The sequence below is a fragment of the Galeopterus variegatus genome, unplaced genomic scaffold (genome assembly GCF_000696425.1).
Source record: "Galeopterus variegatus unplaced genomic scaffold, G_variegatus-3.0.2 Scaffold3192, whole genome shotgun sequence".
Taxonomy (NCBI): Eukaryota; Metazoa; Chordata; class Mammalia; order Dermoptera; family Cynocephalidae; genus Galeopterus; species Galeopterus variegatus.
This window is the reverse complement of record NW_007729303.1, coordinates 336,729-352,686: the sequence shown is the minus strand read 5'-3', so window position 1 is coordinate 352,686 and position 15,958 is coordinate 336,729. Positions and strand designations below refer to the sequence as shown.

At 40.5% G+C, this 15,958-nt stretch overlaps 1 protein-coding gene across 1 annotated transcript in view; it reads left to right on the top strand.

Moving 5' to 3' along the window:
• The window catches only part of DYX1C1 (dyslexia susceptibility 1 candidate 1), a 69,072-nt gene that overhangs the window by 51,491 nt on the left and 1,623 nt on the right, over nt 1-15,958 (top strand). Inside the window, exon 7 of the mRNA XM_008584270.1 lies at nt 12,988-13,141. Coding sequence (XP_008582492.1) covers nt 12,988-13,141 — 154 coding nt within the window. The remainder of the gene's footprint in view (nt 1-12,987; nt 13,142-15,958) is intronic.

Below are 15,958 nucleotides of genomic sequence, written 5' to 3'. Positions count from 1 at the left end.
AAATCCTTACAACTATAGTAGGGTAGGACCCACTGCTTTCACACTCATGTAACTAATGCTTACTGAGAAAGTAGAAGCTTTGCACAAAATAGCTCACTTAATTCCCATAATAACATGGGGGCTGGCCAGTTATTTGGAAGAGTGTCGTGCTCTCAAAGTCACAGGTTCAGATCCCCTTACTGGCCAGCTACCACAAACAAACAATAACCTGACTAGTTGGGTATTATTATCTTTATCCCCATTTTGTAAATGTGGAAATGGGGCTAGGGAGTTTAAGGTGGTAGTTCATAAGTAGAACCAAGATTCAATCCTAGGTCAATATGATTGCAAAGTTTATATTCTAATCACTGCTGTACTCCTTTCACAGATGAATCAAATACATTTCCTGTCCTCTTGTTCCCTTTGGTTAGCCCTAGGGAAGGCAGCCCAAGTGGTATGGATCTGAATTACTCCTCCTTGCAGCCTGAGGGTGCCTAAGTATGCTTAGCTTACTGTGCTGTCCTGTTGGATTGCTTACTTTGCTCTAGAAAATGTTGACAGATTAACTTGTGATAGACAGAGATACCTCATTTTCTGAGATTGGAGGAAAGAAAGTAAAGACAAGTGTGGATCTAGATGAGCTTCTGACAACAAAGAGAATGGATTTCTGGGTACTGCAGAGGGCCCTGCTAGGTTAGAGAACAGGAATTCATAGAGATGCCAGTCAGCACAATTGGAGGAAAGAAAGTAAAGACAAGTGTGGATCTAGATGAGCTTCTGACAACAAAGAGAATTGATTTCTGGGTACTGCAGAGGGCCCTGCTAGGTTAGAGAACAGGAATTCATAGAGATGCCAGTCAGCACGGCTGTGTGACTTATGTGGTGTTTAGTCTTTTGTATTCAGGAGTAGAAAGGGCAGATTAGATCATTGAACCAGGGCTGGAGTTTTGACTGACAAGTACAGTAAAAGACTAACAGCGCAAGGGACCAGTAATTGCTCATGAAAAAGTAGCTCTGATAATCAGCCATGATGTTCAGGCTGGGTTAGAAAGGGAGAAATGTCATGAGGGGCCCAGTGGACTGAGAGAAAATGGAGCAATTAATGAGGTAGAAACCACTGTAAAGAGAAAGCTGGCAGAACAGAAAGTTCTCATCAGTGGCTGGATTTCCAGAGTTTGATATTTCTGAGGTAGTGCAGTTCTAGGTGACGACAAGGTCCAGGGTGTAGCCCTGGGTGTAGGTAGCAAAAATAGAGTTTAAGGGAAGATGATTGAATTAAGGAATTTCAAGTATTTCAAGGTAAATTGATACACAAACCTTAAAATCTCTTGGAATGATGGCAGAAGTTGAGATAGAGACAGATGCTGGGAGCCAGGTTTCAAAGCCCTCAATGAATAAAGGAAGAGCATTTTTTAAAAAGCCAGTAGATGACAGTTACTAGAAGGCTACAGGGTAAAATGTCATGAGTCCCAAAGGATGATGACTTTTACATAAAGGAAGAGTCACAGCTTGGAACTAGCAGAAGTGAGCCTTGGAGAATGCCAATTGCTGCAGTCCTAGCTGCCTGATGCAGGAAATGGGGGGCCTCAGTTGAGAGGGTGGTAGAAATTGCACTGCCCTCAGAGCAGAGCCAGGTTAATTTTAGAAAGCATTTTGTGGCTGGTCAGTTAGCTCAGTTGGTTAGAGTGCAGCCTTTTAACACCAAGTCAAAAGTTCTAATCCCTGTATTGGACAGGCGCTCTCCACCCAATGTCCCCCCTAACCCCCCCAAAAACCCCACAAAATATATAGAAAACATTTTATGGAAAAGTTGAGGTTGAGAGATAGGAAAGGATTGGGAGGTTCAGTCAGTTGTGGCAGAAACAGGAGTGAGAAAGTGCAAAGTGGTATAGGGGGATGAGGAATGGCCAGCAAATAGGGACTTTGACATGAGGATAATGGAAAAGCTTGCTTTTTAATCAGTGCCAAGGATAACAAGATTGATGGCCATGGTTAGCAAGTTCTTTGGCACAATGTATTATGGTGCTGGGACTGGCTAAAGGTCCTAGGCACTGTTTGGTTTGGTCTTATTTCTGATATACTAATGATGTGATTTGGATTTAAGAGTGGAAAGGGTAGGGCCGGCCCGGTGGCGCACTGCTACAGTGCGCCGCTTGGGAGCATGGCGGCGCTCCCGCCGAGGGTTTGGATCCCACGTACAGACCGGCCGCTCACTGGCTGAGCGAGGTGCAGGCGCAACACCAAGGGTTGCGATTCTGTTGCCGGTCCCAGTCTGGTACGGGCGTGACACTGAGGGTTGCGATCCGTTGCCGGTCACGAAAAAAGACAAAAAAAGGAAAAAAAAAAAAAAAAAAAAAGAGGGGAAAGGGTAGATGAGATCATTGAGCCAGGGTTGAAGTTTTGACTGTCAAGGACAGCAAAACACTAGAGTGTGTGTGTGAGTATGTGTTATTGACTTCTGGCAAAAGCAAAGTATTGGCAGCACTGGTACAAAAGTGTACTTTGCAGCAGTCAGGTGTGACTGGTAGATTGTAATTACTTTAGTGTATTGTTTGGGTGTCTTTTTGTCTTACTACCTCCAATTAGGTAGAAAAAGAGAAACAAAATAAAAGGAGAGGAAGAGAGTTGAAAATTAGGAGAGATGGAGGGAAAAAAAAAAAAAAAAAAAAAAAAAAAAAAAGAGGGGAAAGGGTAGATGAGATCATTGAGCCAGGGTTGAAGTTTTGACTGTCAAGGACAGCAAAACACTAGAGTGTGTGTGTGAGTATGTGTTATTGACTTCTGGCAAAAGCAAAGTATTGGCAGCACTGGTACAAAAGTGTACTTTGCAGCAGTCAGGTGTGACTGGTAGATTGTAATTACTTTAGTGTATTGTTTGGGTGTCTTTTTGTCTTACTACCTCCAATTAGGTAGAAAAAGAGAAACAAAATAAAAGGAGAGGAAGAGAGTTGAAAATTAGGAGAGATGGAGGGAAACTTAGTTACTAATGACACCTACAGGAACAGAGCAGAGCACAGTTAATCATAGTGCCAAGTACAAATGGATAAAAAGAAAGATATAATTCTTAGAAAGAAATGTCTCCTCTCTAGCAAAGTAATGTAGTATAAAAGATAGAAAAAGATATAACAGAACCAACTGAGAAGCAGTGTGTTGAATTTAAAGCCAAAGGATGTAATTTTTTCATCTTCAGAGTCTTTGTTTTGTGGTAGCCTTCTACATTTACACAAAAAAATGGTGCAACTGTCTGTATTGTGTTTAAACCAATGGGACACTTGTTTCACAAAAGGATAGAAATGAACAAGCCTTTCAAAAGAGCAGTAGCTTGGAAAAATTGTTTAGGGAACTATTTCTACTCAAAAATAGGTTCTTAGAAAGAGACACAGAATGTTTTCATTTTCTTTACCTAGCTTTCTACTGCTGTGTCTTAGTTTTAAATGCTAAGTTTACCTTTCAGAAACATGCTTGTAGCTTAGATAATTTTATTTGCTCATGAAAGCATTTTACCTTTTCCAATTAATGTTGTACCAGACAGATTTTTACTGAGAACACTTCACATAAAAAACTGAGTCTAGGTGTTCTAATTTAGATATGTACATGATGTTATGTTATTTAACAGCTTTACATGACTCAGAATCTGTAAATAACTTTAATAACTACCCTTCCAGACACTTGTAATTATATAAGGTAAAAGGACCATTGTTCTGTCCCTTTGACATTACTTTGTGCATGATTTTAAACTAAGTATTATTGGATCCTATCTTGACCCTAGACTTAAACTCTCTTTCTTTCCCCACAGTGGGGCCACTTGAATGCCATCTGCATACCTTACTCTCTAAAGCAAATTTTAATGTGAGATAAGAGAGAATTAAGGATACATAACCCTACAGTCTAGCACCCAGCATTGTATTACTGTTGTTATGTAAAATCACCTTCTACCCTAATTCTAGTGTCTGAACTTTCTTTTTATTCTCTCTGCCTAAGTGCCAGGCTTTGTAGCCTGCCTAATACCCCAGTCCTTTTACAACTGAAGATCTGCTTTGCTTTTGCTTTTCCCCTTGCCACCACAGTTAATTATGCTTCTGAACCCCAGCTTAGTATATAAGAGCCTGTGACTTACTGACAGACTTCCCTAGTACCAACTTGTACTAGTCTAAATTTCTGTATGTTTGCTGTTTCTTTTTTTTTTTTTTTCTAATTTTTATTTAATTTTTTAAAATTTTATTTATTGAATCCAAATCGATTATACATATTTTGGGGGTTGAACATTGAGATATGTTGATTAAATCAATATTACTAGCATATATATTGTTATAAATCATAATTATTCTTTTTTTTTCCTTTTTGTCTTTTTTACTGACCGGCAACGGGATCGCAACACTCGGTGTCGCGCCCGCACCGCGCTCAGCCAGTGAGCGGGAACCGGTCTCCACATGGGATCCGGCGCCGCCGCGCTCCCAAGCGGCGCACTCTCCAGTGCGCCACCGGGCCGGCCCTCATAATTATTCTTTATATCCCCCTCTTGCTCCCCCTCTCCCCTCTAATAGCCCTAGATTTCTTCTCTCCTTCTGAAAGAATAATGGTTACTCTGTTAATTTGTTGCCTAGATGATCTGTCCAATGCTGAGAGATGTGATCAGGTCCCTTAATATTATCATAGAGCAGATGCTTCTTCTGTCACTCTGAAATGGGCTTTGTGGAAATGGACATCCTCTTCTTTTCTTTGTCTCTGCTGGTGACTCTTCTTGTGTGAATGCACTCCAGTGGTTGGTGGACCATCTGTGTGGTGGTTGTGGCATCTAGACGCTTTTGCAGCAGCCATGGGACCGGCAACGGGATCGCAACCCTTGGTGTCGCGCCCGCACCGCGCTCAGCCAGTGAGCGGGAACCGGTCTCCACATGGGATCCGGCGCCGCCGCGCTCCCAAGCGGCGCACTCTCCAGTGCGCCACCGGGCCGGCCCTCATAATTATTCTTTATATCCCCCTCTTGCTCCCCCTCTCCCCTCTAATAGCCCTAGATTTCTTCTCTCCTTCTGAAAGAATAATGGTTACTCTGTTAATTTGTTGCCTAGATGATCTGTCCAATGCTGAGAGATGTGATCAGGTCCCTTAATATTATCATAGAGCAGATGCTTCTTCTGTCACTCTGAAATGGGCTTTGTGGAAATGGACATCCTCTTCTTTTCTTTGTCTCTGCTGGTGACTCTTCTTGTGTGAATGCACTCCAGTGGTTGGTGGACCATCTGTGTGGTGGTTGTGGCATCTAGACGCTTTTGCAGCAGCCATGGTCATTGTGGTGGCTGTGGTGGGCCACCCACATGGAGGTGATGTTTTTAGTATGCTCCTTGGCACTGGCAGTATGGCTGGTTGTGGGGTGTGTCTGGTCCCCTTCTCCATGCCTCTGGTCCATGCACTGGTGCCATGTGCCCTGTTGTGGAAGGGGTGGCCAGTCCCTTTCTCCATGCCACAGTTCACCAAACTAGAAATCTACCAAGGAGCTGGCTTGGTGTGCCTGGTTGTAGGAGAGGGGCCTGGTCCCCTTCTGCATGCCCCGGGTCCCTGGTTCAGTCCCGAGGTGCTGGCGCAGTGTGCCTGGTTGAGGGAGGGTGGTCTGGTCCCCTTCTCCATGCCCCAGGTCTCTGGGCAGGACCCAAGGCACTGGCATGGTGTGCCTGGTTGTGAGAGAGAGGTCCAGTCCCCTTCTCCTTGCCTCGGGTCCCCAGGTGGGCCCGGAGGTACTGGCATGCTGTGTCTTGTTGTGGGAGGAGGGTCTGATTCCTGGCTCCATGCCTCAGGTCACTGGGCAGGACCCAAGGCACTGGCTTGGTGTGTCTGGTTGTGGAAGAGAGGTCCAGTCCCCTTCTCCTTGCCTCGGGTCCCCAGGTGGGCCCCGAAGTACTGGCATGCTTTGCCTTGTTGTGGGAGGAGGGTCCGGTTCCTGGCTCTGTGCCTCGGGTCACTGGGTGGGACCCAAGGCGCTGGCTTGGTGTGCCTGGTTGTGGGAGGGTAGTCTGGTCCCCTTCTCCATGCCTCAAGTCCCTGGGCAGGCCCTGAGGCACTGGCTTGGCATGTCTGGTTGTGGGAGAGAGGTCCAGTCCCCTTCTCCTTGCCTCAGGTCCCCGGGTGGGCCCCGAGGTGCTGGCATGCTGTGCCTTGTTGTGAGAAGAGGGTCCAGTTCCTGGCTCCATGCCTCGGGTCACTGGGTGGGACCCAAGGTGCTGGCTTGGTGTGCCTGGTTGTGGGAGGGTAGTCTGGTCCCCTTCTCCATGCCTCAAGTCCCTGGGCAGGCCCTGAGGCACTGGCTTGGTGTGTCTGGTTGTGGGAGAGAGGTCCAGTCCCCTTCTCCATGCCCCAGGTCCTTGAGTTTTCGTAGCTGGATTCCATCTGCTTGTCTGGATGTTCTTTTACTTTAATGGTGGACTTTTAATGCTGATTGTTAACCATCTGTTATAATCTTCACCCAACACAGTACATAGTTCTACTTGCTGAGTTGAATTTCTTTCCAATACTCAGGTTTGGGTTTATGCCCTGGCAAGAACTATGAAGGAATAGCCTACCACAGTTTCATGGCTGCTTGCAGAACACAGGAGATTCATGGGTCAAAGACAAAGGACTTTTATTACTCAAGGTACAGCAAGCAGCATGAGCTTTATGTTGGTTTCCTTTGCCCCTCAAGTCCTATAGGGCCAATGCAGAGGTGGGCTCAGGTGAATGCTGTATACATAGTATGTTTGTGCCACAGCAGAGGAAGACCAAGCTTAAGGAACAAAAATTTTTTTTTAAGTGGCTAGCTGGTATGGTGATCCTAACCCTCAACACTGGTGTTATCAGCACCACACTCTCCCAAGTGAGCCACCAGTCAGCCCCCTAAGGAACATAATTTTTTATGAGAGTGGCAAGCAAACATGCCAACCTTTGCCCCACAAAGAGAAATTATTGTACTGAGCAGCAAACAAATTTGTCCTTTACCCCATAAGGAGACACTACCTTTGTCTTCCAAGGCTGTTTGCTAACAGACGTCTTTGAAAGTGTAGTTCCAAATAAAGCTGTCAGTGCCTCTGACAGAAGACATACAGGAAAATAGAAAATCCATGCCTTCCAATCCTTGCACCTTGTATTTTCAGGACAGGTCTGCCAAATATGCCTTGATCTGCTGCATTTAAATAAACTTGGATTATGGAAATACAACAGTTTTCTTATGCTGCTAGCTTTCTTCTGCCTGACTTGAAATTTAGAATCCATATCATAAGATGACTTCTTTGATACAATCATAATTTTGTACAGTTGTTTGTTTGTATGTATTTTATAGCTCATAATATTCTGTTGTAAATACTATGATGGTTAAATTTATGTGTCAACTTGACTGGGCTAAGGGATAACCCAGATAGCTGGTAAAATATTATTTTTGGGTTTGTCTGTGTAATTCCAGAAAAGATTAAATTTGAATCAATAGTCTGAATAAGGAAGATTGCCCTGACCAATGTGGGTAGGCATCATCTAGTCTGTTGAGAGCCCAAATAGAATAAAAAGGTGGAGGAAGGGCAAAATCACTCTTTTCTTGAACTGAGACATACATTTCCTGCCCTTGGACATCAGTGCTTCTGATTCTTGTGCCTTCAGATGGGATTTACAGTATTGGCTCTCCTAGTTCTCAGGCCTTTGGGCTTGGATTGGAACCACCCCACTGGCTTTCTCAGGGCACCAGTTTGCAGATGGTAGATTGTGGGACTTCTTAGCTTCTGTGATTGCATGAGTCAATCTTTCATAATAAATTTTGTTCTATATGTCTACGTATGTTCTTTTTCTCCGAAGAACCCTGACAGTTAACCAGCACGGTAGCAATTATGGCCTAACTTGTTGTTTTTTTTAGTATGCAGTATACTTTTCCTTTTTCCATTCTAAGAGCTGAATTGTGCTGGTTGATGTGCCTTCACTAAGGCATATTGATACTTAGCCTTACTCTCAAAATACACAAGATTGTTTTCCACCTACACTAGATACTAAAAGAGACAAGGACGTTCAGAGTCGTTTGAGGGGCAGGTAACTGTTAGAGTTCCTTTCTATTGCCCACAAACAGAGCTGTTCTGTCTTCTGTTGGAATATGTACTGCTCTCTGCCCCCATTGCTGTATCTAAACTCCACTACTTCTGATCTCTCTCATAAGTCTGTTTTGCCCCTTTTTCTTCTCTCCACATTGCTTCTTTCTCAGCCTTCCTGCCTCTTGTTGCTTCTGCCATGCTCAATTCTTGTATAAAATGTTTGGCTTTTTTGGCCATTGCCAATCAGAATGTTTCTTTCTTTTCAAAGGCAAACCAGTCAGTCATAATAAAATGACAGGAGTGTTTGCTATTGCCCATCGTTTTGTTCTCTTTTTATGCTTAGTACAATAAGCATTCAGTATGTGTTGAATGAATGAGTACTTTAGTATAATTCTTTTGCGCCGCCGCGCTTCCCAAGCGGCGCACTATCCAGTGCGCCACCGGGCCGGCCCTTCTCTGCTTAAATTTGATGTCAAAGGCTACTTACTGACCTTTAGAGAGAGGTTTAATTTTTTTTCCTTTCTTTTTGAACTTTGGCTGTTTCTGAGTTCAAAATTGTTCTGAAAGTCATAAAGTAAATTTTGGATGCTTGTAGTGGTATTGAACTTTAAGGAGTGTAATGTTCATTTTGATTTATTTTTTAATATACATTTAAATGTTAAATACTGTATATTTTCTGCTTCTATGCCTCCTACAATGATTCTTTCATACTGATCATTGTAAGACCTTCTTCCTAGGAGAGCTTTTCTGTTCCATTATACAACTGTAAACTTATATTGAAGATGAAAAATGGAAATGTTCTTAAAATGTATATGTTAATATAAGCTTTCTACTGACATATAGACCAATGGAATAGATAACCCAGAAATAAACCCTGGCATATATGGTCAAATGATGTGCAACAAGGGTACCAATACCATTCAATGGAGAAAGGAAACTCTTTTCAACAAATGGTATTAGGAAAACTGGATATCCACATGAAAATTAATGAAGTTGGATCCTTACCTAACAACATATACAAAAATTAACTCAGAATGGGTCAGAGACGTAAATGTGTAAGAGCTAAAATTATAAAACTCTTAGAAGAAAACACAGGGTGTCTCATGACATTGGATTTGGCAATATTTCTTGGACATGACATATAAAGCACAGGCAACAACAAAAAAATAGGTAAGTTGGACTACACCAAAATTAAAAATTTTTGTGCATCAAGGACACTATGAACAGAGTGAAAAGGCAACCCACAGAATGGAGGAAATATCTACAAATCATATGCCTGCTAAAAAGTTAATATCCAGAACATATATAAGGAACTCCTACAAATTAACAAAAACAAGCAGCCTGGGCCGGCCCGTGGCTCACTCAGGAGAGTGTGGTGCTTAGAACACCAAGGCCCCGGGTTCAGATCCTACATAGGGATGGCTGGTTAGCTCACTGGTTGACCATGGTGCTGACAACACCAAGTCAAGGGTTAAGATCCCCTTACCGGTCATCTTTTAGAAACAAACAAACAAACAAACAAAAAAACCAAGCAGCCTGATTTTAAAAAATGGGAAAAGGACAGAAATAGGCATTTCTCCACAGAAGATATACAAATGATCAGTAAACATGAAAAGATGCTCAGCATTCACTAATTCAGGAAATACAAACGAAAACCACAATGAGTTACCACTTCACACCTATTAGGATGGTTATTATAAAAAAAATAAAAATAAAATAACAAGTATTGGTGAGGATGGGGAGAAATTGGAACTCTTGTGCACTGCTGGTAGGAATGTAAAATGGTACAGCACTGTGGAAAACAGTATGGTGTTTCCTCAAAAAATTAAAAATAGAGGGCTAGCCAGTTAGCTCAGTTGGTTAGAGCATGGTGTTATAACACCAAGGTCAAGGGCTCAGATCCCCAAACAGGCCAGCCACCAAAAAAAAAAAAAAAAAAAAAAATTAAAAATAGAATTGCCATGTGATACAGCAATTCCACTTCTGGGTATATACCTGAAAGAATTAAAAGCAATGACACAAACAGATATTTGTACACCCATGTTCACAGCAGCAGCATTCACAATAGACAAAAGGTATAAGCAACCCAAGTGTCTATTGACGGATGAATGGATAAACAAAATGTGGTACATATATTCAATGGAATAGTATTCAGCCTTAAAAAGGAAGGAAAACCTGTCACATGCTACAGTTTGGACGAACCTTAAAGACATTGTGCTAAGTGAAATGAGCCAGTCACAAAGGGACAAATATTATATGATTCCACTTATATGAGGTACCCAGAGTAGTCAAATTCATAGAGACAGAAAATAGAATTGGGAAGTTGTTTGGGAAGATGAAAAAGTTCTAGAGATGGATGGTGGTGATAGTTGCACAACAGTGTAAATGTGCTGAATACCACTGAACTGAATGCTTAAAAATGGTTAAAAGAGCAAATTTTGTTATATATATTTTACCACAATTAAAAAAACAAGGTTTGTAGTAAACACCGTAGGGTTACCTAGCCAATATTTATTCTCTCCCTTTATCCTTACTGGCTGAGCCCCTGTTTTGTTCAGGTGTGCATACCTCCCCATGTGATTTAGGATGGTGACCTGATCACAAGTCCAGGATAAATTCTGATTGATTTTAACAAATCAGGACTGTTTTAATTGTATTTTTTTTAAAGATATATGAGGGTACTTCAAAAAGTTCATGGAAAAATAGAATTAAAAGTTAATACAAATCTTTCCATGAACTTTTTGAAGACCCCTTGTAGGTACAAAAATGTTTATTATAATGTCATTTATAAAGGCAAAGAATTAAGAAATAAAACTCCAAAATGTGCCTTAGTAGGAGGAAATTGGTTTCAGAAATCCTGGCACATGAGAGAGAGTACTCTAAAAATAATGTATTTACTAACATGGAAAGATGGTCACATTTTTGAATTTTTAAAAACATTCCAAAACAGCCATATATAGGAGTAAAATTACTCCTTAGTAATTTTTTTTTCCTTTTGTCGTTTTTACTGACCAGTAACGGGATCGCAACCCTCGGTGTCGCGCCCGTACCAGGGACCGGCAATGGGATCGCGACACTTACCAGTAACGGGATCGCAACCCTCGGTGTCGCGCCCGTACCGGGGACCGGCAATGGGATCGCGACACTTGGTGTTGTGCCTGCACCGCGCTCAGCCAGTGAGTGGGAACTGGTCTCCACATGGGATCCGAACCCTCGGCGGGAGCGCTAGCGCACTCCCAAGCGGCACACTCTCCAGTGCGCCACCGGGCCGGCCCAGTAATTTTAATTTTTTTGTGGGGGCAGGAGAGAAGGGGAGAGAGACAGAGACAGAGAGAGAAAGAGGCTAGCCGGTACAGGGATGCAAACCCATGACCTTGGTGTTATCAGCATCATCACTTTCTAACCATGTGAGCTAACACCAGACAGCCCACATTTCTTCTTCTTTTTTTTTTTTGGCAGCTAGCTGGTACAGGGATCAAACCCTGGACCTTGGTGCAGGAGGTTTCTGGGATAGGTTTTCTTGCTCTTAGGGAGCATATACCAGAAGATATTGTCACCTTTTCTTCTAATAGATATTATATGGCACCTTGAACTAATATGAGCGTACTTAAAAAGTTTATGGAAAGATTCATATTATCTTTTAATTCTGTTTTTCCATGAACTTTTTGAAGTACCCTTGGATAGCCATGAGGAAGACCAGTCCTAGGATGAAGTTGCTGCTGAATACAGTAGAATGGGAAGATGGAAGGAACCCGAGGCCTTGAAAAAATTTTCAAGCTGCTGATTATATATTATATATTGGGCATGGAGCCTCTTCTTTCAGGACTTTTAAAATGTGAGATAATTTATTTCCTTACTTGTTTAAGCCAATTTGTGTTGGGGTTTTGTTACTTGTGGTCAGAAACATCCTAGCTGGTATGAGGCATTTCAGAAATATAAACCATGCCTACAGAATTAGCTTTCCTAGTTTGTGCAAGTTATTTTCAGCTTGAGTTAAGCTTAAATTAGATGTCATAATGGTGTCATCTTATCTTTTACTTATAATTTACTGGCTGCTTGATGGGTCTGCTTTTGTTGTCATTGAATTTAATATTCTAGAGCAGCAAAGTATGCACTATAATCAACTGGAAATGAATACAAAGTGTTATTTATATGGCACTTTTATGGTTGGCAAAGTATTTTCTATTTTCCTGTTTATGCATTTATTCAAAAATTTGTAAGTAGGAATTACACATGAAAAACAAAAAAGAAACTTGACATTTTAAATAAATAATTTAATCACATACATTTCTTTATTTGAAGAGAATTTTGGAACATTTAAACTGAAAGAGTATATGCATTAGGATAGTTTTGTTTGCAAATAACCAAAAAACCCAATTCAAACAGGCTTTATACTAAAAGGAATTTATTGGCTTATGTAACCAAAAAGCTAAAGATTTTTTGTATTTCAGGTAAAGCTTGATAGAGCAGCTTAACAGTATCATGAAGGACTCAGTTTCTTTCTGCCTTTTTATTCCTTTCATACTTCTTAATATCAGCTTTATTTTAATACTAGCTCCTCCCATGGTATTAAAAATGATCAGCAACAACTTGAGCTTTGTGCTTTCTTCATTCACATCTAGCAGGGGGAGAAGTTTTTACAACTTTTAAAATCAGTCACAGGCTTCATTCTGAATAGACCAGTTTGGGTCTCAAGCCCATCCCTGAGTCAATCGTTGTAGCAAGGTGACGAAATATGCCTACTAGCTTAAACTACTGATAGCTACCCTTGGAGGTGGGGGTGAGGTGCGTCCTATGAAAATTACATGCTGCTGTATGTGGAGGCGAGATAGAGTCAGTACAGCCAATAATGTCCACTCTACAGGGAATACAAAAGGATGTAAGCCATCCCCTCTGCCAAATATCATTAGATATTATTTCTGTTTCTGTTTCAATGTTATATTGTTTTCCCTTTCTGTTTTTGTCTCATTAGCAAATTGTTTGCAACAGAAAACTATTTGGCAGCTATTAATGCATACAACTTAGCCATAAGACTAAATAATAAGATTCCACTATTGTATTTGAATCGGGCTGCTTGCCACCTAAAACTGAAAAACTTACACAAGGCCATCGAAGATTCTTCTAAGGTACATATGTATGTATGAATGTATTTATTTATTTATTTATAGTGCTTTAAAATTGTTTTTATTAGTTTAAATGATGCTCTTTTTTCTGTTAAATTTAAATTGAGATGAAAGGATTTTAAGAAATAACTTCTTTATTACATCTTTTTATTGATTTTTTTTTTTTTAATGGACAAGGAACTCAAGGGGGCTGGCCGGTTAGATCATTTGGTACAGTGTGGTGCTAAGAACACCACCAAAGTCAAAGGTTTGGATCCCCATACTGGCTAGCCAAGAAAAAAAAAATCTTATTACGTCTTTTTAACGATTTTTTTTTTTAATGGACAGGAACTCGTGTTTTTTGACACTTCGAGTTGATTAGCAATCCCCTATCAACTATTACTCTTGCTTTGGTACATCAGTTGAAGTTCTCAAGGAAATTAGTAAATGGTTGTCAATTGTACTCACCCTTTTTCTTAACAAAGTTTTGCAGGCTTAATGCAACGTAGAAGAAAAAACACTTGGTATTCCATTGTTATCTGTACCACTTGCACAGTAAAGGATATCTCTATAATCATTTTCCATTTTTAGGGTCTCTTAGTATATTGTAATTTCCATTACTAGTATTTCATGTGAATGTTTTAAACTTCTACAGCTTTTTCTTTTTTTTCCATGTCAAGGTAACTTGTTTTAAGGGAATATCATGGCAAAACTTATGTGGCTCCTTGAGATTGAGAATATGGAGGAAACAACCAAGTCCTCACAATTTGATCTCATAATCTTTTTATGATACAGTTTTCCCTGGTCTAGTACAATTTTTGTGCACAAACATTTATTGAATGAATAAACGATGGAGGAAACAACCAAGTCCTCACAATTTGATCTCATAATCTTTTTATGATACAGTTTTCCGTGGTCTAGTACAATTTTTGTGCACAAACATTTATTGAATGAATAAACGGAATCACCCAATCTAAATATAAAAGACCACAAAGTCTATTTAATGATTGTTGCTAGTAAAGGTAAAGCTGTAGAGATTTCAAATGATAAGCCAAGTCATAACTTGGGGGGGGGGGTAATTTGAATCACTTATGGGAACAATTGAACAATTCATTAACTTGTTCAACATAAATACATGTATTTGAGAAATTCCTGTACCAGCTAAGTAAGCCAAAAATTTAGGTGGGTGAGGGCTTAAGGATTGTTTAGAATTTTTACCATGTTTTTGCTCAAGTTTAAATTAGAAATTTATGTCTTATTAATTATGTATGTATATATGTGTTTATTAATTATTTATATTTTTTGAAAGGCGCTGGAACTATTGACACCACCTGTTGCAGACAATGCTAATGCAAGAATGAAGGCACATGTACGACGTGGAACAGCATTCTGTCAACTAGAATTGTATGTAGAAGGTAAACGATTGATAGAAGTGTTCTAAGTTTCAAGTTATACCCTGAAAAAAAATTCAGTTGGGATTATCTAAGATCAGAACTTTTTAGGGCTCCATTATTTTATGTTTTTAGCATTGAATTTATTCTTTGCAATGTATCTGACAAAATAAAAAATGATTTTGAAATTATATTTTAGAAATTCATTGTAGAAGGGAGTTAAAGCAAGGTGTGAACAACAAGTTTAGGCCTAGGAAAATGCTGTATAATTAGACAGCTTTTCTACAGAAAGATATGTGATAAAGAATATAAGTGATCCACTTGAGATATAATGGAAATTTTTTTTTTTAGTGGCTAGCCAGCACAGGGATCAAACGCTGCACCTTAGTGTTATCAGTACTATGCTCTAACCAATGGGGCTAAGTGGCCAGCCCTATAATGGAAATTTTTAAATGAGCGCTTTGGTCATACCCTATCTATCTATCTATCTATACATATAAGCTCAGAAATAACTGATCTAACACAATACATGAACGTCACTTATATTTGTAAGACCGTACTAAGGTCTGTAATTCAGCCCCATGTGTATAGAAACTGTAGCATTTACTTTTTTTTTTTTTTTTCATTTTTAATATATTTAAGGATTATTTGCGGTTACTCACGTTAGCCCAAAGGCAAAATTTTATAGTAGCCAGAGTTTATCTTCAGCCTTCCTCTTCCCATACCTCCCTACCCAGATGCTCATTCATATTCTCTTCATCAAGGCCTAAAGGCTTCCTTTTGATGATGTCTTGCCAGGGAATGAACTCCAGCCCATACATTTTTATTATTTTTTATTTTGTTTTTAAACTTGGTTCTGCTATTTTTAGGAGATTTTTCTAACCAGAGCATCTGAATTAGGTTTATTTGCCCTATGCTTTTTTAAATGTCTCATCTTCATAAAGATAAAAATTACTAAATCAGGAATGAAACATTGTAAAGCATTCTTTAGCAATTATAGCATCAGGGCTAGCTGGTTAGCCAGTTGGTTAGAGTGTGGTGTTACACAAAGGTAAATGTTGAGCTAGGGCTGGGTCTGTAGCGTCATAAACCCTCCATACACCAGACTGGATCCCCAGACCCCTCATACGCAGGTCTTTGAGCTAGGTAACTGGCAAAAAGGTCCTTGGAGCCATAGGTTCAAGAGCATGGCCACGCACGGGCGGTCAATGCCAGCCAAGTGGTGGTGCCACCCATGTGCACTAACTCCACCCACAAACAACTTGCTTACAAAGAATGTGCTGCATCACACCCAACCAGACACAAGGTGAGGGGGCCTGATTAAACTATTCTATTTTCCCAACAGTCAAGGATTCTGATCCATGTACTGGTCAGTCACAGGAAGGAAGGAAGGAAGGAAGGAAGGAAGGAAGGAAGGAAGGAAGGGAGGGAGGGAGGGAGGGAGGGAGGG